Source organism: Monodelphis domestica, chromosome 7 (assembly GCF_027887165.1).
Source record: "Monodelphis domestica isolate mMonDom1 chromosome 7, mMonDom1.pri, whole genome shotgun sequence".
NCBI lineage: Eukaryota > Metazoa > Chordata > Mammalia > Didelphimorphia > Didelphidae > Monodelphis > Monodelphis domestica.
In genome coordinates, this window is record NC_077233.1 from 214,212,862 (window position 1) to 214,236,029 (window position 23,168).

Below are 23,168 nucleotides of genomic sequence, written 5' to 3' on the forward strand. Positions count from 1 at the left end.
GTATACACAGCATTTCCTAGGGCCCAGTTAACTTATTTATTCCTGCATCCAATTCTAAAATAGTTTAGAAAACTGTAAAGAAATTTATTACTAAGAAAGTCTTCAAATGTTGGGGGTAAGTCTTGACACATTTCATTTTTATCGATTTTATGAGGTTCTGCTTAGGCCTTTTTTTTTTTTATTAGCCAAGATTGGCTCGATTGGAGTCTGTGAATTTAATAAAAAGAAGAATCAGAGAGACAGAGAATAGCAAACAAAACAAAAACAAAGCCAATCCATTATGAACCATTTACTATCATCTGTGTTATGCAAGAGAGCTATGTTACTGCCCAACAATGGATATGCACAACTTAACAATAACGGCACCATAAGCAAACTTGAAAGTCATCCATTCACCAGAGGTGTGTGGTATGGATATGGGGGGGGATTCAAAGATCAAATAAAACATGGTTCCTACCTCCATGGAAATTACAATGTAATAAGAGACATATAAATAACTATGACAGAAAATAAAAACATGAAAACAAAATGCTATCTGACGTATGGGGCTGGTTAGAAATGGGGACCCCTCTGACTCAAGGAGAACAGGGAAGTTTTCATAAAGGAGGAAACTGTTGAGAGGGATTTGATTTCAGTAGGTAAAGAAGCAGAAAGGAGCATTCCAGGCAGACGGACTAGTATAAAGAAAAAAATATATATGGAGGATACCAACTAGTCACCTTTAGGAAAGTGGGTAGTCAGGATAAAGCTGAAAAAGTAGTTTTAGTGGTAAACTCTGGAAGGCTAAAGAGATTGTACTTTATATGGTAGATTGTAGCAGACTACTGAAAGGTTTTGAGCAGAAGACTGATAAAAATCATCTCTCTTTCTATGTGTGTGTGTGTGTGTGTGTGTGTGTGTGTGTGCATGTGTACCCCAGATCTTCAAACTGACTCATATGAAACAGACTCAGAGCCCTTTTCCATCCTGGTGGCCTTCTGAACTCTCTATAGCTCTTCAGTGTCCTGCTTGAATTGTGTGACCCAGAACTAAACACAATGTTCCAGTTGTGTTCTGTACAGGCACTACTTCCTCTATATTCTTGGAAGACAGATCTCTTTTAAAGCAGCCCAAGTCTGTATTAATTTGTATGGCTACAATATCACACTGTTGGCTCATTACTGAGGATGACATTCATGAAAAATCTCAGATCTTTTTCAGAGAAACTGCTGTCCAAACATACCTCTCTTAATCTATATTCGTGAAATTGATTTTTTTTACCTGTGTTATATGATTAATAAAAATTTAGCCCATAAATTACGTTTTAGGCATATATCTACCACAGAATGTAAGAAATATGTACATCTATTTCTTCCAGAAACCTAAAAAATGGCAATTGGGATACTCTTTTTTTGAATCAGATCTATTCATATTATTTCCCCATTTAATAAACTCAAATGGTCCCCTATTATCTGCAGGGTTAAATATAAAATCCTCAGATTGACTTTCAAAACTTTTCATAATGTGGCCCTTTCCAGGCTTCTTATACCTTACTCTCTTTCAAGTATTCTATGATCTAGTCGTCACACTGTCTTCTTTGTTGTATTATAAATAAGACATTCCATCTTCCCAACTGCATTTTCATTTTTCATTTCATTTCAGTTTCATTCCATTTTCATTTTATTTTCATTTCATTTCAGTGGCTGTCCCTCATGCCTGGAATGCTCTCCATGTCTTCTGGCTTCCACAGTTCAAGTCTCAGCTAAAATTCTACCTTTTGCATAAAATTTCCTTATTCTTCCTTAATGCTACTGCCTTCCCACAGAGATTTTATACCATTTAAATTTCCCCATGAGTTTCTTGAGACTAGGGACTGTTTTTGTCTTTGTTTGTATACCCAGAGATTAGCACAGTGCTTGGCACATAGTAGATGCTAGAAAACTTCTTTTGATCTCATTTGACTTCTATAGTTCTTCTATAGAGACAGAATAACTATACAAGAACCATCCATGAGAGAGATTCTTTACCTTCTTGGCAAATATTTAGTCAATTAAATTCATATATATGTATGTATATATATATATTATATATATATTTACTTATTTATTTATTAGAAATCCTACCAAGGGGGCAGCTGGGTAGCTCAGTGGATTAAGAGCCAGTCCTAGAGATGGGAGGTCCTAGGTTCAAATCTGGCCTCAGCCACTTCCTAGCTGTGTGACCCTGGGCAAGTCACTTGACCCCCATTGCCTAGCCCTTACCACTCTTCTGCCTTGGAGCCAATACACAGTATTGACTCCAAGACGGAAGGTAAGGGTTAAAAAAAAAAAGAAATCCTACCAAACCCAAGCTTCAATTTACACTAGAAAATTCGGACATTACATTGACCTCATGTAAAGAAGAATCTACTGAGATTGTATTTTGACATGGGAAACCAAGCTCACCTCCTTGTAATGTGTATTCTGTAACTGCTCTGCTGAATGTTCCCAGACCAGCCCCATTATAAGCTGCCACTTGAATTTCATATTGAGTCCAGATGATCAAGTCTTTTACCAGGCAATAGTTAATCTCTGGGCTGGTAATGTTCCTGTGCTGATACTCGCCAGGTAGGCCTGCCAGACGATACCTGCAGGTAGAAAACAAAAGAAAATCAGGCAAGAATCAAATCAAACAAATGTGAGAACTAGTAGAAGGATTTCACTAGAGTTTTATTATTGTATTATCTATTTTATTAGAACTATACGAAAATGAAGTAAAGTTTTTTTAAACACTGAAACCAAGAAGCTAACTCCTGGTATCCTTCTTGACTGATAAAGGATTTATAAACTGATCCCACTAAGATTATATGCTCAAGGCTAAACAAAATTGGTATTTTATCCTGTTTTACAGCTGCAGAAAAATTACAGCTTTTTAAATGTGACTTGTCTAGTAAATACAATGACTTGGTACCAAAAATTCCAGACATGATTTTTATCAGGATATTGCTGTAAATCACTTTGAATAATGTTTTTCCATTAGGGCTCTGAAATATGGGGCACAAACATAAAAAGGTTAACTCCACAGATCCCTTGATATTGGGGTCTAAGCAAACATTTGTGTCCCCTCTAGTAATTCTAGCAGTAGAGTGGCCCTAGAAATAAATGTGATTTTGAAAATGCACACTCTTCCAGATGACTAAGATGAAGAAATTGCCTTTCAGTTAATTAACACTGTTTCAAAGTACTTAACTCATTTATTAGTAATTCTGCTTTTGCATAACATTTTAAATCATTTATTAAGTCCTATTTGCTATTTTATAATAATAATAACAGCTACCATTTATATAATACTTTAAGGTTTGCAGAGGGTTTTATAAGTATATTTCACTTTGAAAACTAAACTTTGGAGAACTTAAATGATTTATCCAAGGTCATAGTCAAGGTAGAGTCAAAATTCAAACTTAAGTTTTCTGAAAAGGTCCTATGCTTTCCCTACTACATTAAAAATAACTTAAGGATATGAATACAGCTATTTTCTACTTTTTAAAAAATGGCCATAAAAACATGAGTCTACAAAATACAGGAAATGGAGAGTTTCTACTTGCAATAAAAAGGCCTTTCCAGGATTACTTGATAGTATGGTCCTTCTAGGACACTGTGAACTAATAATAATAATAACAATGATAATAATAGCTAACATTTATATAATGCTTACTATGTGCCAGGTACTGCGCTAATAAGTACTTTAAAATTATCTTCTCATTTGATTTTTACAACAACCCTATGAGGTTGGTGCTATTAGTATTCATATATATGTATATGAATATATAGTTTTGCTGCTCTGGGGCAGCAACTTCTATTATCTATTTTTTAATTTTTTCTCTAGATTACATGTTGGTACAATTTTTTAATGATCATAGTCTGGAATTTCGTAGTCCATGTTCTCTCACTCCTTTGTATCCCTTCCTCTCATAGAGGAAATAAAATGAAAAATAATATGCTTTAATCTGCATTCAGACTCCCTCAGTTGCTTCTGTGGCAGTAGATAACCTTTTTTTTTTTTTGGCATGAGTGCCTTGTTGCTATCCTGGATCATTGCATATCCTCCACTTTAAAGAAGAAGAAAACCAGGCAAACAGAGGATGAGTGCCTTGCCCAGGGCCATACGGCTAGTGTCTAAAGTCATATTTGAATTTAGTTCTTGCTAACTCCAAGCCCAGCAATCTATCCACTGTACCACCTAGCTACATTCCAGATTACAGGTTTTGTTGTGTTAGCTTCGCTGAGTACTATGATTTGATTTATAAAAGTTAATTGACAGACAACTTTTCAGAAATGCAACTATTGTTCAAAAGGGTGGCATACCTGTAGAGTAAGAGGAAGCACTACTTAATGGAGAAATAGCCAGTCTTTAAGTCAGGAAGACCTGGAACAAGTCCTACCTCTGACTTACACTAGACAGTTTAGAAGCACAGGCAGGTCACTGAACCTCTTAGTAGGCCCGGAAGCTCTCTAAGATGAGAAGTCATTGGTCAGCACTGATGTAAATGGCTTCCACCCCAGGGAGTTCCTCAGACCAATGAAATAACAGGCCAGAAACAAAATCAATAACAACCCCCCCCCCCCCCCCCCCCCGTATTGTGGCTAAAGAACAGCTTGACTGTGATCTAATGATCTAAAAGGTTCTCTGCATTTTCTAAAAGTGTCCAATTTATATCTAGGAAGTTACTTATGTGCCTGGAAAATGTGACTCAGCATGGGAGTGGAGCATGATGGGAGAAAGGGAAATCACAAAGGTTCTCATTCAGAAGCAAACAGCTAAGGAAGGAACAGTGATGATGGACAAGAGATTCATGATGAAGACTGGAAATGGAATGAAAGGAAGGCTGGAAAAGAGAAGAGGGATGAAATATTTGTCTGGTGTTGACATAGAAAATCAGGTTTATCTGGGGATGTTTTTTCAACCTCATCTGTGAAGGGGTCTTTACACTTTATGAGAAATGTTTGCCAGGACAAAATAAATTATAAAAAAGCAAGCAGCCCTTCAACAGCACGAGGGTTCAATGAGTCTGCTTTTTTGCCCTCAAGGAAACAAGCTGTACAGTGCCTGCTTACAATATGCTAATCAACACAGAAGAAATAAGTAGACCAAATAATGGAGTGACTTGCAAATGAAGCATTATTATTCTGTGACTGGCAAAAATGAAAATATTTTTGTTTAATTTGTTGCCCTGTATTTATGCTTCATACTTCATCAACTTTTGAAACCCATTACTATGACATTCTGTCATTGGACTAACGTTGATCCATGGGAAAAAAGCTAGAACAACTTCACAAGAAGGTTTGAAATCTACTTCAGTATTGACAAGTCTAAATTATCTGGAAGATCAGGGGAAGAAAACTCTTGGCATAGAGTGACCCAAAATGACAGATAAATAGGGGAATATGTAGATCAGGTTGCCGGCTCCCTCCATTCATTAAAATCTCCACTTCAAGTCCTCGTTGAAACATTTGCACTTGCAGACAGGATTGCAAAGAAAAACATGCAGCAGAGTATAAAACCCTGCAAGTATTGCAATTGGAAAGCAGACTGACTGAGGAGCAAGGACACCTGGGTCGCTGGGCTGGGGTCCGAGACACATGGTTACCTCCCCTCTCTGGGGCTCAGAGCCTATTTGTGCAATGGACAAGGTGATCTTGAAGGTCCAGAAAGATGCCACAGAGTTGAATGTGTCACTGTAAATTGGCAGAACTCGGCTCTCTCCCTTCCAACAAGCATTCTTGAAAGCGTCTGCTAGCAGGCAGGCAGCACCACATGGGGATAGAGCTGGTCTTGGGGTCAATGAGACCTGAGTTCAAAGCCTCAGTCCTACATACGCTGATTGAGTGAATCTGGACAAGGTATTTCAGCCATCACGTCCTTGGGAAAACTCGCTAAGAGCAACTTGAAGAAAGGCCAGGGAGTTTCTCCCTGGGACAATGAAATCCCCAGTCTAAAGTCTCTGCTCAGCTCTTCCCTGCAGTAGCCTAAGGGGCTGATCCAAAGAGCTCTTGGGGCTATAGACTAAAGGTAGAAGGAGATGTGGAAGGAGATCACACAGTGGCACACAGTGGCATGCTTATGTCCTGCAAAGCACACAACACACCTGTAACAATGCACACTTGTGAGCATGGCATACCTTTGTTGCTCAGTATGCCTAGGTCATGCAGTCATGCTTTTTGTTAGGCAGAGAGATAACACCTCTATTACGCCATAACAACAAACATACTTACATCGTGTACCAGGCCCTGTGATGGCAGCCTGTCACATGACACACATGCATTACATGACAATAGATGCCTCATGCACATGTCACAAAACAGGATGCCTACAGCACAGACTGACATGCTTATGGCATGGTGACACCAAGGCAGGCTTACATCATGCAGTGATATATAATGACATAGTCATATCACACAATGTTATACAAAGACACACCTAGCCCATACAATCACATGCCTATGGCAGACAGTGACACACACTGTGCAAGGACATGCAATGCCACACACGACACATGGTGACCTCACCACACCGTGACATGCCTGTGTCATACAACACACCTACATTATGACCTTGTGTCACAAAATGACAGCCTGTGTCATGCAATGATGCACAGTGATGTGATGTATGACAATACACAATTACGTGCCTTACATCACATAATGGCATGCCTATGTCCCAGAACTATACTTTGGCCATACAACTTCATGCTTATGTCACACAAGAGGAAATCGCATAATGACTTATCAGCCAATGGCACACTCATGTCACACAACATATCTACATTGCTCAATAGTGTGCCTGTCCCAGAACAACATGCCTTTATCACACAATGGCATCCAATAAGACACTTTTATCATGTGACCATATGCCTTTGTCACCCAGAAACTTGTCATGGAACAACATTTAAAAGTGGTCAGAACCATTTTAAGTAGAATTAAACTGTTTTAAAGCAATTTGAACTAGTTGTAATCAGTTCAAATCCTATTAAACTGGTTTGAATTGGTCTGTACGGGCCAGAACCAGGAATTGTCCATCAAAGTTATTTCTCTCTTCTTTAAATATGTAGTCAAAAGGAATACTATGATCTTTAATATAGATTTCCTTTTGCCATTATTCGGAGATGCATTTTAACTCCCCTACTAGATTGTAATAATTGAAAAACAGGAAGGGGTCTTTTCTTCGGTATCATCTGAAGTGGAGAGCTCAGCACCTTGCACAATTAAGCCTGTTTGAAGTGTTATCAGAACCTGATTGAACTGGTCAGACTTCATTGAAACCATATTAAACCAGTCTGAACTGATGTGGATTGGTCAGAACTGGTAAGAGGATTATAAATATAGACTGAAAGCCTTTAGTTTCAAGATGAAACCCTCTGGTCTGTCTTCTCTCAGTCCTCTTGCTACAATTGCCTATTGCATATCTTCAAAGTATTGAATCAACTTTTGCTGCTGACTCGATTTCCTCCCCAGACTAGTGGAGGGGCAGACTCTGACTAGATGCTCGGGCATAACTGAAAAGGTCACAATTAATATCGGAAGCGGCAGGATGATTACACTCCTACTGGTGGGATACGTTGCCCAGGAGACCTTCACAATCGGCATATGGCGATCTTTTACAAGGAAGTAAACAGTGGAATATTTTTAAAGGACATAACCCCAATTGCTTCCCTCAAAGAGACATCCTCACCATTATTATAAATATTTTATAACTGCACACAAAGCCTTGCTACTTGCTTTAGCCACAGTAACAAAGACAAAGTATTTATTTTTATTTTATTCCTCCTTCCTGCTGCTATCCCATAGGTATTACATGCTTGCAAGCCTGCAGCTGATAGTGGGATTATTCAGGAATGCTTCCAAGGAGATTCATTTATGCATGGATTTTTTTATTACCATAATCTTTGACATGTCTCTGCCTTGCACCGGGCATACTTACTTCAGGGATTTCTGGAATAGAGCCACCAGTAACATGGGCACATTGCACTCCAGGACTTGACTCTGCTGACACCATTATGGACAAGCCTTTTAAAGGCAGTAATCCCACTAAAATACAGAAATGTGCAATCTCTGATACAACCAAGCAACATCACAGAGATTTTATTATTGAACGATATGCCTGCAGTATAGTTCTGGGATGGTTTTATTTTTATTCCATAGTTGACAACTTCAGCCTAAGGAAGCTTTCCCTCATCTATTAAAGCAGGCCAACACAGCTGGACATGACAAATAAGTGAAGGGCCAGTACAGGCAAAACAGGGACCAATTATTTTCATTAGTCAATGAACACAGAACAAGAAGTGATAGGCTTAAATTACAACAAAGAGCAAGCAGAATACTAAGAAAACTTTGTCAAACTAGTACAGACACCCTGGGGCTATCTCCTGGGGGGTCAGAAGGCCATGTAACTGAAAGCAATAGAAACAGTCTGCTTGTCTTGACGGAGATCCAGATAGGAGACACTCATATCCATGGAGTAGTGGAGGGCTGCCTGGTGTCAGCCTCATTCCCCAAAGGCTCTTGCTTTTAATGGTTAAGAACAAAGAATCACAGAAATCAAAGGCTTTTCAAGTGATCATCTGTCCATTTCTATAGCTCTAGATAGGTCTCTCAAACTGATAGGAAACCTATTTTATAATCTAAAAGAAATCCATAATTCCTGAGGAGAAATAGGTAATAATGCATTTACATGGGTAAGTTTTAAATTCTTCATGTTTTTTTAAAAGTATTGTTTAACTTATACAACAATAAGTGGTTGACCCAAGAAGGTAGTTATAATTCACTGTGCATGCATGTAATTATATATCTTAATTTTGACCATTTTCTTTTTTTATACACTAACAGGAGTTTAATGAATAGGTATCCAAAGAGTGCATAGCTTTGTATTAGCTACTTGGATGTATGGGATAAAGATTCAGTATCATCTTTTTTCCTTGTTAGGCTTATTCTTTAGTGAGGTATTAAGACCAGTATAAAATAGGGAACACCACTACCAATTAGATCTCATTTTTTTTCCTTCAAGCTTCTTCCTTTGTGTGTCAACAAAACAGTGCAATTATCACCTTCAAAGTAATTTTAAATTCTGTACTAACTTTGGCAACAAAAGGTGATTAGTTCATTGAAACCCTGCCAAATTCTGGTAGAGTTCTCTTCACATACTGTAAAGCACAAGTATCTTCCTAGAACTGATGATTCTTTTATATTACTTTTGTAATATATCCAATTAGAAAGACAGCATGGTATAGAAGGCTAGTCTCAAATCCTGCTTCTGACACATACTGATGTGATCCACATTCCTAAAATGACAAATTGCCAACGAGTGGCCATTCTGTATTGCTGAAGAGAGTTTATATTTTAGAAGTTCCTCACATTAATGAAATTATTGATCTACAGATCCCTTTCCCCAAATGTCTAATCACAAGCTATTTACCTGAGGATGTAGCCATGTAGAACACCATTATGTTCGGTTTCAGGGGGAGGTTGCCACTGGACCATGATGGATTGATTGGTGCGGCCACTGGCCACTATATTTTTAGGGGGGGCACTAGGAGGTTCTTCAGGCAACATCAATCTAAATGCAAATGTAGAGATATGAGAAAAGAGTTATCAGGAACCAAGCAAAGCATCCATATTTTCATTCTATATTTTCCTCAACAGTGCTTATTTTTAAAAGGTGACAAGGGAAAAACACAATGCTGATCAAACAGTGACTACATGCATGAGATAGTTACAACAAATCAACATAATCGAAAATCAGTTAAGCAAGCACAAGGAAGACAGCTGAAGCAACCTTATTCTGTCTAAATCACCCAAGCTCCCTCAGCCCTTTAAAAAGATTATAAGCCTGAATGAGCTAGAGTACAGGGCTAGGATCTGTGACTCCTTCAAAATTGTTTTCTTAAGCTCTTTCAATATTTTTCATAGTAAACTCCCACATTTTGAAAAAAAAAAGTCATTTAACTATCAACTATTCTGCAATTCAAGAACATTGAAAGCTCTGATTTTAGGGAGTACATCTGAAATTTGATGAAGCCATGTTTCTTAAGTCACATATGAATGAACTTCCAAAGTGGCCTTCCAGTGGCTGGGTGAGTGCGAATACCATTCTTAAGCTAATCACTCTAGCTTAAACAGTGGAAATCACTGTGTCTTCCATGCAAAATGGTTGACTGAATATGGTTGACTTTCAGAAGATATTGGCCTTCTTTCGGCATCCTGCTGATGGAATAGCTAAAGGACATTAAAGGCCAATAGGCTCTTAATTTTATGTTGTCAGTAGGTTTTTGTTTCAAATAGTTTATTCATAGATGATCAGAGCACTGAAATGGAAAACTGGAATATCTCCCTCATAGCATACAGCATGGTGGTGTTATTACTATTTCTGCTAAACCTAAAGCAAGTCTAAAATACATTTGTATTTTCCATTTTTATTAATATATTCTCATCCCCCTGCTTCCCTTACAATTTTTTAGAACATGTTATTGGGAATTACCTCCATTATTTTCATTCCCATTCTAAATCTAAATGTTGGATTTCTTTAAACATACCTTTAAATTCAGCTCCATAAGGTTTGAATTGTTGAGACTAAGTTTTACTCTACCTGCTTGTTTCCGCACTGTGTTGGCCCTTGCCAACCTGATTGACAGCACAAACTCTGAACTGGTAGGTACGAGCTGGAGTGAGGCCACTGACAGTGACACTAGTCATCTCTGGATCCACATTAGATAAATGTACCTTCCATGGAGAATCTAGTAGGAAGACCAAACAAAAAAAATCCCCAGGATGTCCATGTAAGTCAGTCAATGATCGACTAATAAACAAGAGTACTTTCACCCCTCAACAACACAAAAGTAATTTTGATTCAACTATAGTAGTTTAGACTTCCTTTTTGTTTCAATAAGTGACAAGAAAAACTTTCCTCTTAACTCACATGGTTAGGCAGATTGCTTATTTGTCTCCTAGAAAGGGATGCTGCACATGTCACTGCATAATAAATAAAAACTATATTCATTAACATTTTAATAAAAGAGGAAATGAGCATGATAAAGACAGATGGGCTGTGTATTTCACAACCCATCTGTTTGGCAGGCCATTATAGCACCACACCCATGAGTGGCTTTGGCTGAAGAGATGTAATGAATTTCATAGATAGTTTGGAATATCTTTCCATCCAGCTTTCAAGCAGGTGTGGAAGAGTGACTCTGTCAGCCAAATCATCTCTTCACTGCAAGACTTCAGAAGGTTCTGCTGGGGATTCTTCATCCCTGTATGTTTTCTGCAGAGTTTAAGCATACTTTTTGCCTAATCATTTCTTAGAATGAACAGGACCTGGCAAAACTTCAAGCTCCCACTGTCAGTTCCCATTCTGATTTTCTTTGATGCCTGACATTCATTTGAAAATTACTGGTGAAGTGAACAGGGGAAAAATGGAGAGAGTGTTAACTAAATCGGCCTTTCCATCTTTCTGAGGTAGTATAAACCAGTCCCTTTGCCTGTGCAATGGTCACAGTGAGGGGACATTGGATTTTCATTATAGCACTGGGGCTATGATTTGAGAAACTTGCTCAGTTTTTAGACAATCCCAGCTGTGTTCATGAACCACACTCAAAATCACACTCGTTTCTCAAAATAACCTAAAGACCTAACCATGGGTTTTCACAACATGTCTATTCCTGTGAGCTCATCAGAAATGCATTCCTGCCCCATACAGGTCAACTAAATGGAGCCACACACTGCTCAAAAATTAAAATGAGACATTTTAAATGCAAAACTCTGTTAAACTTCACACAGAGATATAAATCACTAATTCAGTGTTTGCTAGCTAGATTCTTTGACAAGAATTTAAGTTCCTCTGAGGCACAATGCCAATTGAGCTATAAAGGTTGTATCTTTTTAATTATTCCAAGTAAATTGATTCCCAAAATGGCTTCTGAAAGCAGAATCTTCCCAACCAGTTGGACTTTATAGCACTATTTGGCCTTCTGTTTTCAAAGTCTTATGTATAATCTAGTTTTGACTTGATGAAGACTATTATGGATGCCATCAGAAAGGGGAAATTATATGTCAGGGTAGTATTTATTTTCTTTGATTTTTAAAAATAGTTTTATTCCTTTTAAGTTACCCAAATTGTATGCTACAAAATTGTTTTGTGCTATGCTTCTGACTTCCATGTGATAGCTGGTCTGTCCCTTACTGGTTTACTAACATGGAAAACAACAATCAGTAGAGCAACAAGTAAGGGATCTAGTCAACACTGGGCAACCATAGGCATTATAACCTGGCCATTATCAAACTACCTGGGAGGTTACTTTGCTGATTCCAGGAGGTATCTTGAGCTTACTTGTGCTGAAAATAATTATGCTATAAAATATGTCATAAATAAACCCATTTCCTAGGGCTCATGTATAAAAAGACTGGTCTACTGTCCTGAAGCAATCCAAGTATGCTATGTTTTGAACAGCCTATAGAGCAAAAACTTACTTTAAAACTTTAATGGCTCCTTGATTTTATCAATATGGATATTCCCTCCATTGGTAAACAGATGGTAAACTATTCATTCCTTCTCATTCTGTGAGATTCTTGCCCATATTTTCCAATAGAGCTTACAAAACCAGCATAGATAATTTAATGGATGCCTTCCTCCATTTTTTATTTTTACATTTTTTGTGCAAACAAGTGCAATTCTCTATCTTGCTATCTATTATTCCTTACAATTATGAAAAGATTGGCCACCTGAGAAGAGTAACACCAGAAAAAGTAGGTACTGAAGTGAAAGAAGCAAAGTATTTTTATAAGATACCTAAGAAAGATTTCAAAAGAAAAATGAGCAGATGCTATTATTCCACTCAAATGGTGATTAGGAGAATTTTAATACCTACTAAATCTTATATCTATTTTCTTATATTAATCAAATCTCTACGAGAATGCTCTCTATATAGAGCATCTCTGATGAAAATATTTGAACATAGTCTTTTGCAGATTATTTTCTACAGAAGACTACATATTTATGACAGTCCCATAGTGAAGGGAAAAATATATGAATATAATACTCATTTGCATTTATTGTTTATTGACTACCAAAAATTATGTGACCCAGTAGAACAAAATTCAGTCTTAAAGGCTCTCCTCCAACAAGAAATCTTTCATATATTTTTTGGATCATACAAAATTCCTTGATAAATGCAACTATGGACACAAATTTGTTCAATAATTCTCCACTTATTAATAAGGTGGGCATCAAACAGGGAGACATGACATTTCCCAAAAAGTGTTCACTACTCTGTGGATCTTGGACAGGTGAGGTCCTCTAGATCCTCCTGTTTGGTGACAACATCGTGTTGATTTTATAAATTTCTAGAGAACATTATATGGCCTCCTCCGTGAGATAAATGATAACCCAAAAGAGATCATCAGCTAAACAACATATCTGGGAAAAATAAATGGTTACAAATACCTGTTGTCCAGATTATAACATATAATTGAATTTCCACTGAATCAATCAATCAGTACAATCTAGGACAGGTACTGAAGATAGAGTGGATAGTGTGCTAGTCCCAGAATTAAACAGGAAGAGAGCATCCTGGAGTTTTTGGGAAAGAATAGTGCTTTAACAATCCCAAGTGCTGCCTTGCACACAATTTTTAGGCTTCGTGTTCTTCCAGTGATGTATGATAGTGAAGAGTCAAGGATGCAGATGCCTCAAAGGGCAATGGAAAAACATGAGGTGGATGCCAATAGACTACAACATATTTCCAAAGATCTAAATGCAAGAAGTACCATGATGGATAACATCCAGGAAATGTATAGTTTCTAGTTCAATTGTACACTAGGGTAAAATCACTCATTATTTCTAATTCACCTAAGATTAAAATATTTGATAAGCTTGTAGAATTACTAAGAACATCCTTATTAACACTATTAGTCCTTATTTGAAGTTATATTTCACAAATATAAATAAGAGCATTATGAAAATATTTCTACATTTGTTACAGAACTATGTCATCTGTCTCAACACTATAACAATGAAGATTTATTAGATGGTATATTACAGGGTCGTTGTATGTCAATACCCTCATATATATTATGATGAGGTCCTCCAGCAATGCCTCCTAAAAGAACCAAATTTTAGTGGTTCAAGAAAAGATTCTATTAAGTAAGCCTAAATCACAATATTTTAAATGATATGCATAAAAGATAAAAGCAAAAACATGTAACAGAGGGCAAATGTAAAATAGTTACAATCTAGTAAGAGTATTCTCAGAAGACTAAATAAGATGTAGAATGAACTGAATGAATATATTACAAATGACAATAAAATTGGCTTTTTAAAGTTTTTTTGAGGGCAGGAATACTAAGGATGGCATAGGCCAAAGTTGGGGTGAATGGGAGAGTAACAGAGAGAGTACAACTATATAACTTCTGTTTGGCTTCCATTTTCTCGATAGAGAAGACAAGATCTTCAAATTGTGAAGAATAGAATTAAAATCTAAGGTGAAGAGATGGAAATAGTGGGGAAGGTGCCTGCATTTAAGTGAAATCAAGTCACTTGAACCAAACATTAGTGGTTACTGAAAGAATCTGAGAATACTCTCATTGAGTATTTGTCAATGTTGTTTGAGGAACAATGGAATGAGATAGATGGATAGTGTTCTAATTTTTAAGAAGGTAAAGATAGATTCTGAAATCTTAAGGTAAGTGATAGTGATATCAATTTCTAGAAAAATTCTGGAATGTATTACTTTTACAGGGTTTGTGTGTGAGCACATAAAATGGGAAGAGGATCTACTATGAGTCAATAGTAATTTGTTAACTATGAATTATGCCAGAAAAACCTCATTTTTCACTAGGTATTAGAGAAATATGGACAAAGTACACCTGGATTTTAGTATAGCTTTAACAAAGTTCTGAAAAGGAATTTAATATCAATGCCCAATGAAAGATAGCTTAGATGGATTAATGTATTTATGTCAACTTTGAGGGAATGCTCAATTGAAATGTCATAAAACACTGGCTACTGGTCTATTGCAGTTCAGCATTTTAAACAGTGACAAAGATAGAGACAGAGGGTGTATGAATGTTTATCAGATATGTGTGTGGCATATAGTTGGGAATGATCATTAATAAACTGGATAATAGAATTAGGTTTAGAAAAGATTAACAGACTGAAACAATGGGATTTGTAGAAAAATAAACATCAATAGGGATAATTGATGTCTTACTCTCAAGTTCAAAAATCAATTGTCACAATAAGAAATTGTATGTGGTTAGAAACTAGTTTATGTGGGGAAAAATAGGCTAGTAGAGGAAAGAAAGTATTGAATTTGGAATTATAGGGCATAGGTTCAGATCCCAGCTCTACTACCTACTACCTATGAAGTGCCAGATAAGTCATTTCATTTCTCTGAATCTCATTTTCCTCATCTATAAAATAAGAGATTTGGATGAGATGATTTCAAAAGAGAAAGAAATGGACTTATTTTACTTGATTCTAAGGGTAACAACTAGGATTGATGGATAGAGGTAGATTTTGGCTCCTATGTAAAAAAGAACATCTCAACAATTAGAATAACACAAAAATAAAATAAGTAGCCTTGAGAGACAATAGGTTCTTCATAGTTGGAGGTATTCAAGCAGAGGCTAACACAATTTATTTAAGATGTTGCAAAAAAGGTTTCATTCTTGAGAAAGAGGTAAAGGGAGATGACATCTGAGCTCCCTTCCAACAGTTAGATTCTATTATTCTGTTAAATTATAGAATAGCTTCTAAGAGTAAAATGTGGTTGAGAACATGTAGGCAATAAGATCTTGTCAACATGTTCAGCAGAATATAGTAAATTAATTTACTATTATCTGCATAATCAGCTCAAACACCCCAATTTTTCCTCATACCAAGGGAGATTATACTGATGTTTTACTTTCAGATTAAGGATTCAGAGTATACATTTTATGAGTGTATACATTTTAAAATAGAGCCAAAATAAAAGAGCAAAATCTATTATAGTGGTTCCCATTACTTGGTACCAGGTGGTCATAATTATTCATGTGACTGAAAAGCCCTAAATTTGCAACATAGAGTATCACTGCCAATATGCTCCAGTATTTGGAATAATATTCCTAAATGGTCACATGTGCATAGTAACACACTGGTAGTAAAACTATGGATTGGCCCAGCAGTTCAAGGAAACAATTTGGAAATATATTCAAAAAGTCTCTAAATTGTACATTTGAACCAGTGATACCTCTCTAATAGGCAAAAACAAAAAACAAAAAATCAGTGGAGGAGGGAAAGGACTCCTATGTACAAAAATATTTATAGCAATACTTTGTTCTAACAGAGAACTGGAAACTAAGGAAATTCCACATCAACTGAGGAATGCCTGAAAAAAAATTATATAAGTATAATGAAATAATATTACACCTTAAAGGATAAAAGGGATACTTTCAGAGAAACCTGGAAAAGCTTCTCTAAACTGATGCAGAGTAAAGTAGAAAGAACTAGGAGAGTAGCCCATATAATGATAAGAATGATGTAAAGAAAAACACTTATGAGAGACTTAAGAACAATGAAATAGACAGACATGACCCTAGATGACTAATGAAGCATTCTTAAATGAGACTAACCTTTTCATCTACTGCTAAAAATCTGTGGGTTTATTTTACTTGATTATATTTAGTTATTGCAAGGGAAGACTTTTATTTAAAAGTGGAAAAGATGTTTGACAGGGAGAAAGAAGGAAATAAAGGAGAAAATATCCTTGCAACATTTCTAAACATACAGAAGAAAAGAAACAAAGATGAGCAGAACAGCTTAATACATTGAACTTAATATATGCTTTTAAAAATTCAAGCTCCACATAAGAGATTTGTAGCTTCATATACAATCCTCTTTTTCTGGTCTTTGTATATGGAAGTATTCATGTCTATTGTTATTTGTCAAATTTGGAATTACAAAAAATAAAAATTTTTACAGTTTAAAGGAAACATAACTAGTCTTAAATGCAAGATAGAAGCCACTTCCATCTGTGGTGTATCATTAATTGGTAGACAGAATCCTAGATTGTTAGAACTGGAAGAAATCATACAGTCTAATAATTTTTATGGAAAGGCAACATGGAAAAAAAGCAGTGGAAAGAGCACTGGATTTTGAGACAAAAGACCCTAATGCAAATCCTTTGTTCTGTTACCAATGTAACTTTGGTACAGTCACAACTTCTCTGGGACTCAGTTTCCTCATCTGTAAAAGGAAGAAATGGTTAGACTAGATGATCTGTATACTCTAAAATTGGACCCAGATCTCCAGACTCTTAGTTCCAGTTTTTTTTTTTTCCACTGCACATTGTTCCATAACATTTTCCTCAAGAGGCCAGTCACCAAAGTCACTCAGGTGACCATACAGCCTTCAAGGGTAGGTTTATCACAAATCAGACTTGCTAGAAGCCATATTTTGCCAGTGTGAACATGCATTACTGACTTTCGGTGTATCACATTAGGAAGCAATACTTTTCAGAAGGGAACCAGTTCACACTATCAGAAACCAGAATCCAAGATATTGCCACTGCTAGAAGGGTTCATAATTGTGTGCTAGAGATATTCTAGGTGGTGCTTTTGCTATGAGTCATTTTAAAGAAATAAGTAGATTATCATCAGAAGGTTACCTGTTAGTTGACACTAGATACAGCCATCTACTTTTCTTTATGGTCCCTTTAAGTGATATGAAGTGAGAACATGCTCTAATATCTATAAAGGCATAAATGCTTTCTTCTCTCCTTTTTTTCAGTCTGATTGTCTTAATTTTAAATTTAATTTAAATTTAGGACTAGGAAGGCTTTCTAATGTTTTCTAAAGCATATTCTATATGTGTACATGGACAAATCTATATCTACATGTATGTATAAAGATTCACATATATACCCATATATGTAAACAGAATGTGTTTAAGACTTAGAGGACAGTTTATTTTATCAGCTACCTAAAGCAACTTAATCAAGAAAAGGAAAGAATAGGAGGCTAATCAGAACACCTTACATCCCTAAAGGTACTAATGGCTACTGGTCTGCTTCCCAAAGTGATTCAATACCATTTGTTTACTGCAAGTGTAAACATCACTTGAGAGTGCTTAATCCAAGTATTTCGATCTAGTGAACAGTTTGATTCCACAACAGGGCCTATTAATCTCCCCTGCACCTTGGGGGCCTACTCTGTTCTTATGCAGCATCAGTAGAATACTTTATTTATTCTTTTTCTTCTACAGGAAGATAAAAGATCTGGCAGGAAGAGAGATTAAACGGAAAACTAATATAAATGAACCCTATTCATCTCCTGGGCACTCTGATTTGTACAGAAAAGTGGTTTGGGAAGGATTTGCTTGTTCACTAGCCTGGTTTCAGGGAGCTTGTGGAGTATCTTTAAAATTTAAATAGCAAGTCTTCTCCTGACAATCAAACAAAACCCTTTAAAAAACTCTTCTTCCAGTCATCACAAAAGAGTCATTCAAGATGTTTGTCTTAGGGGGTAGAATGTGGAGGCACCTTTGATAAAGGAAGCCATTCCATAAAAATTTCAACATCTTTCTTTTCTTCCAGGGATTATACTTACTTCTCTGACCTAGAAAGCCTGAAGAAGTTGCTCAGTGACAAAGATTTTCCAGGTCGAACTTTATATTAAATAAAACTTCTCTTGTCCTGAAAAGACAGTGCTAATTTTTCCACTTAGCTTAAATCTGCTCAGAATTTACTCTGTGCTCTGATGAGTCTTTCACTGTAATTGCTGTTGATTATATAAAATCTTTACAGCTAAATATCTTCTCAAATGTCCTGGTAACTTTACTCAAAGAAATTACATCCTGTTTTCCCCCCTCAATTCAAGATGACTAAGGTGTGAATAATGGTGTTCAGTTCCAGACATCAAAACTGTTTTGCTTTTTTTTTTTTTTTGATTGCCAAAAAGGTTCTATGTGTATAAATAAGGCTTACACAAATAGGTACAACTACACAAAAAAAAATTTCTTCAATTGTCTTTAAGATGAAATTACATTATATTAAACATTATGTGTGATAAGGTATAGTAAGAATAAATTCAAAATGCTAAGTAGTTAGTATCTGATAGTGATTTTTTGTTAGTGGACAAATGGGTAAAGAATCTTAGTTCTGCTCCTTCCTGTCTGGATGGACTTGCGTCTTTGGGCCTCAGTTTCTTCATCAGAGCACAGAAAGGGTTAGACTAGATAGAATCTAAAGTACCTTCCAACCCTAATATACTCAGAGTCCTTGCTCAAGGCCAGTGTAGATCTGGATAAATCCCAAGAATAGGAGCCAAGACAAGGGAACTCTAAGCAGTTTTAAAATACAATCTCTCCTGGAGCTGAATCATCTTCCATGTGAGGGAATTCTTTTAATTTTTTTAGGATCATAGCCTTCAGAGTTAAAAGGAAACTTAACTAAAGCAACCTTCAGTTTAAAGAGAGGGAAACTGAAACTCAGGGAGGCTAAAAGACTTGCCAACAGGTCACACAGTAAGTGGCATATTTCTAATGCATATCCAAATCTTCTGATTTCAAACCTAGGGCTCTTTCTATCTTGCTACAGGAAGTTAAAGATCAAAAGAAGATGATAAGGTCATCCACTGCATTCTGCGCTGTTGCCACTTGTCCTGACTTTTGACACTGGATTTCAATGAACCTGGAAGAGTGAGACTGATGGCTTTGTGGAACTCTACCTCCCCTAAGTGATACTTTGACTTGGATTTCTAGAATTGACATCCAGGTCAAGATAGTGCCCCATGACGTCATTGCTCCTCTTTGAAAATAAAGGATCTGAGGAGAGTTTGCCAAGGTCCATCTTCCTCTGTCCCTAATTGGAGGGAGTAGAAATCACAGGGTCAAGGCTCCTAGTTGATGTAATGGCACAAAAGATGTTTCTGCAGACCATGATGAAGTCCTGGTGAAAAATGATGTGTATGTGCATGTGCACATGTGTGGTCAAGTGCATATGTGCATGTGAGTTTGGGGAGTATGAGCCAAGTACTTTATGAATGAATTTTGATTTATGTAGACAGAAACTTGTCTATGTTCTTTTCATCTATACTCTGAAGTTGCTTGATATTTAATTCCTAGTATTAATGGAGGCATACATTCCTATGCAATGATAAAGTAGAAGCAGAAACAATTACCCAAGAAGGCTATATTTACTGGATCCATAGAAATGCCATGTAGGAAAATGAATGGCACCATCAGTGACTATACTGTGGATGGACTATAAAATACTTTGGGAAATTCAGTATCAATTGCTAGACTCCATATGAAAAAAATACTACTACTACTACTAAATACTCATAAGTTGGTCATGTCCATCCACATACTTCTCACATAGTGACCTTATGACCAGTGATAAATATTTGTAAGATGGTTGGATAAGGTAAATTGTGACCATGAAATACAAATAATCTAACTGTAATAGATGTAGGCAAGCCAGTTCTTCACAAAATTGGGAAAGCCTTTAAAATGAATTGTGGGAATCAATAAAATTACAAAATTTGTGCTAATCTGAATATGTTAATATACAACTGGAATACCACAATGCCAAAAATATATACTTAGATTTGGCAACATGAAGAATCTGGGTTCCATGAGATAGTTTATGAAGCTTATTTCTGTATCTGCAGTTGGTTTATGGATAGAGGTGAATTTGAAGAGAATATGCATCAGTTACTTCCAGTGCCAGGCTTCTCACTGTAAGGTGAACTGGTGCTGGATTTACAGGAAACCGCGGATGCCTCTTTAGTCCAGTAGCACTCGCTGTGAGATAGATGGAAAGGACTCATATGGCCCTTGGCCCCAAATAGGATTCCCTATATGTCTTCTTGGTTGGAGAGAGCTGCTAGACTCAAGCTCATAATGATAATCTATGAGACCAAATGAAGCCACACATAAACTGGTCAAAGGTTTGGGGTTTTTTTCCCCTCATCAACTACCTCACCATTAATTTTGGTTATTTAAGTAGAGTTCAAGATATTTGGAGGGTAAACAATTAAAATGCAAATATCTCAAGGTTGTTCATTTAAGACAAACACCCCAAATACTACCGGAAGTTAAGTGGGAAATAACTGCTCATATTCATAATTCAACATAGATTTTAAGAGGCTTTTAGATATGTACGTTTTGCTAGTTATTGCTCTCTTATAAATACTTTAAATGTCTGTTATGTAGAGGTAAGAAAATGGGAATCTAAGCTAGAAGGCCTGGATTCAGGAGCACGCTCTCCCATTTAACAGCTGTGGACCTATGGGCAATATAATAATACATACATTCATTATTCAAAAACGTATTAAGTATCTTTAGTGCATATAGCTGCTGCCAAAAGAAAGATACCGTTCAAATAGTACCTTGTTCCTGTCTCCATGTAGCTTATAGTCAGAACCTCACAGGATAGTTGTGAGGAAAATGATTTATAAACCTTTAAGTGCTATAGAGATGTTAGTGGTCTGATTAAATCTAACAAGCAGAAACTACCATGTGCCAAGTACTGCACTAGTGGATAAAGACAAGAGTACAAACAGCTTCTGCTCTCCAGGAGCCTGGCAGGTAAGGACCACTTAATAAATGCTTGTAGATTGATTAATATCCCATTGACCACTGCCTAGCCTGGAGGATATAGCCTTTCAAAATTATCTTGGCATCAGGGGCAGCTAGGAAGCACAGTGGTCAAAGAGCCAGGTCTGCAGGTGGGAGGACCTGGATTCAGATTTGGCTTCAGACACTTCTTGAGCAAGTCATTTAATCCCATTTGCCTAGCCCTAACCCTGGTCTCTTAAGAATTGCTACTAAAGCAGAGGTAAGTATTTAAAAAATTATCCTGGCATCTAGGGATTGGGTGAGAATGATTTGGCTAACTGGAAGCCAGGCATATTTTCTAGACCTGGTCCTTTTTTTCTGGAACAAAAAATCACTACCACAGGAGAGCAGTGCTGCATTAAAGATATCAGTATTTTTCACCTTTTAAGGATATTTAGTGTATTTACGAGTGGCTTTCACTTAATTCCAGTGACGAGTACAAATTTTGAAAGAAATGGAATCAAATTATGGATTAGGAAGTATTTTTATCTACCAGTATAGGTGGGACTAGTCTGAAAAGATGGCTTGAATTTTTTATTTACCTAACTTCTTTTTCACATTCCTTTTTTCTTTGGTAATATGTTTCTGCCGAGTATTTAGTTCTACAATTTGTTGAATATTAGAGGGAGCAATTGGTTGGTTTGACTGAGAAATGAGTTCTTCAAGGAGATCCAATATTACAGCTACAACAATCAAAAACTCAAGGGAAAGTAGTATATGTTGATTATATTTTGCCATAAGTTCCATGGGATGAGCCCTTTCAGAGAGATAAGGAATTCTGTATTTACAAGATTGGTCATGGAGCTGATGAGCCAGCTAGCTGTTAAGTAAATTGCAAACCAATGTTTGTACTAAAAAAAGAACAAAGTATTTACTGAAAAGCCAGTTGTTAACTAAGATCTGAACTGGCTGTAACTCCATATTTCTAAAGTAAACATGTGGGAAGCAGGACAAGGCCAAAAGCTTTTCCCAGGTTTCCTTAATCCTAATTTAGGCAGTTGTTCTCTAAAGGAAAGAATATTTGGAAACAGCTCTCCTAGCCAGGACCTTAGGGCCCTGTTGCTAAGATTCAAAACAGCTGTGTTCTATTCAATTTAAGGAGAAATCAAAAATGGTTTTTACTCACCCGCTCTTGCAGCTGTGTTTTGAAGCCAAGTTAGCACGTTTAAAAAGACTGACTGACAGAGAGAGTAATAAAGAGAAAGGAAAGAGATTTCACAGAAATTTTGAGGGTTTTTTGTCACAACCTAAGTGGTCTGCCATAAACTGTTACAGACAAAAGAGTGGTTGGCATAAACTGTGACAGCGGAAATATGATTTCAAATCAAAAATATAGTGGTCGCCATGGGGAAAATTCCCAAATATGAAATACCCAAGTCAGCTGGGTTTTTATGAAGATTTTAATTAATACAAATAAGGAATTAAGGAAAGGGAGAGAGAGAATAAGAGGAAATAATGGGAAATGGGGTCTAGGTCATTGGCCTAGGCCTGAGCTTTAATGAAAGACCAGTCAGTCTTTAATTCACTCACCACAAGATTTATCCCAAGCAAGATTCTAGTGTTCA

At 36.6% G+C, this 23,168-nt stretch overlaps 1 protein-coding gene across 1 annotated transcript in view; it reads right to left on the reverse strand.

The window, feature by feature from the left end:
* The window catches only part of SDK1 (sidekick cell adhesion molecule 1), a 1,320,044-nt gene that overhangs the window by 320,153 nt on the left and 976,723 nt on the right, over positions 1 to 23,168 (reverse strand). Inside the window, 3 exon segments of the mRNA XM_007498416.3 lie at positions 2,424 to 2,605; positions 9,427 to 9,567; positions 10,597 to 10,744. Of these exon segments, the coding sequence (XP_007498478.2) occupies positions 2,424 to 2,605; positions 9,427 to 9,567; positions 10,597 to 10,744 (471 nt within the window).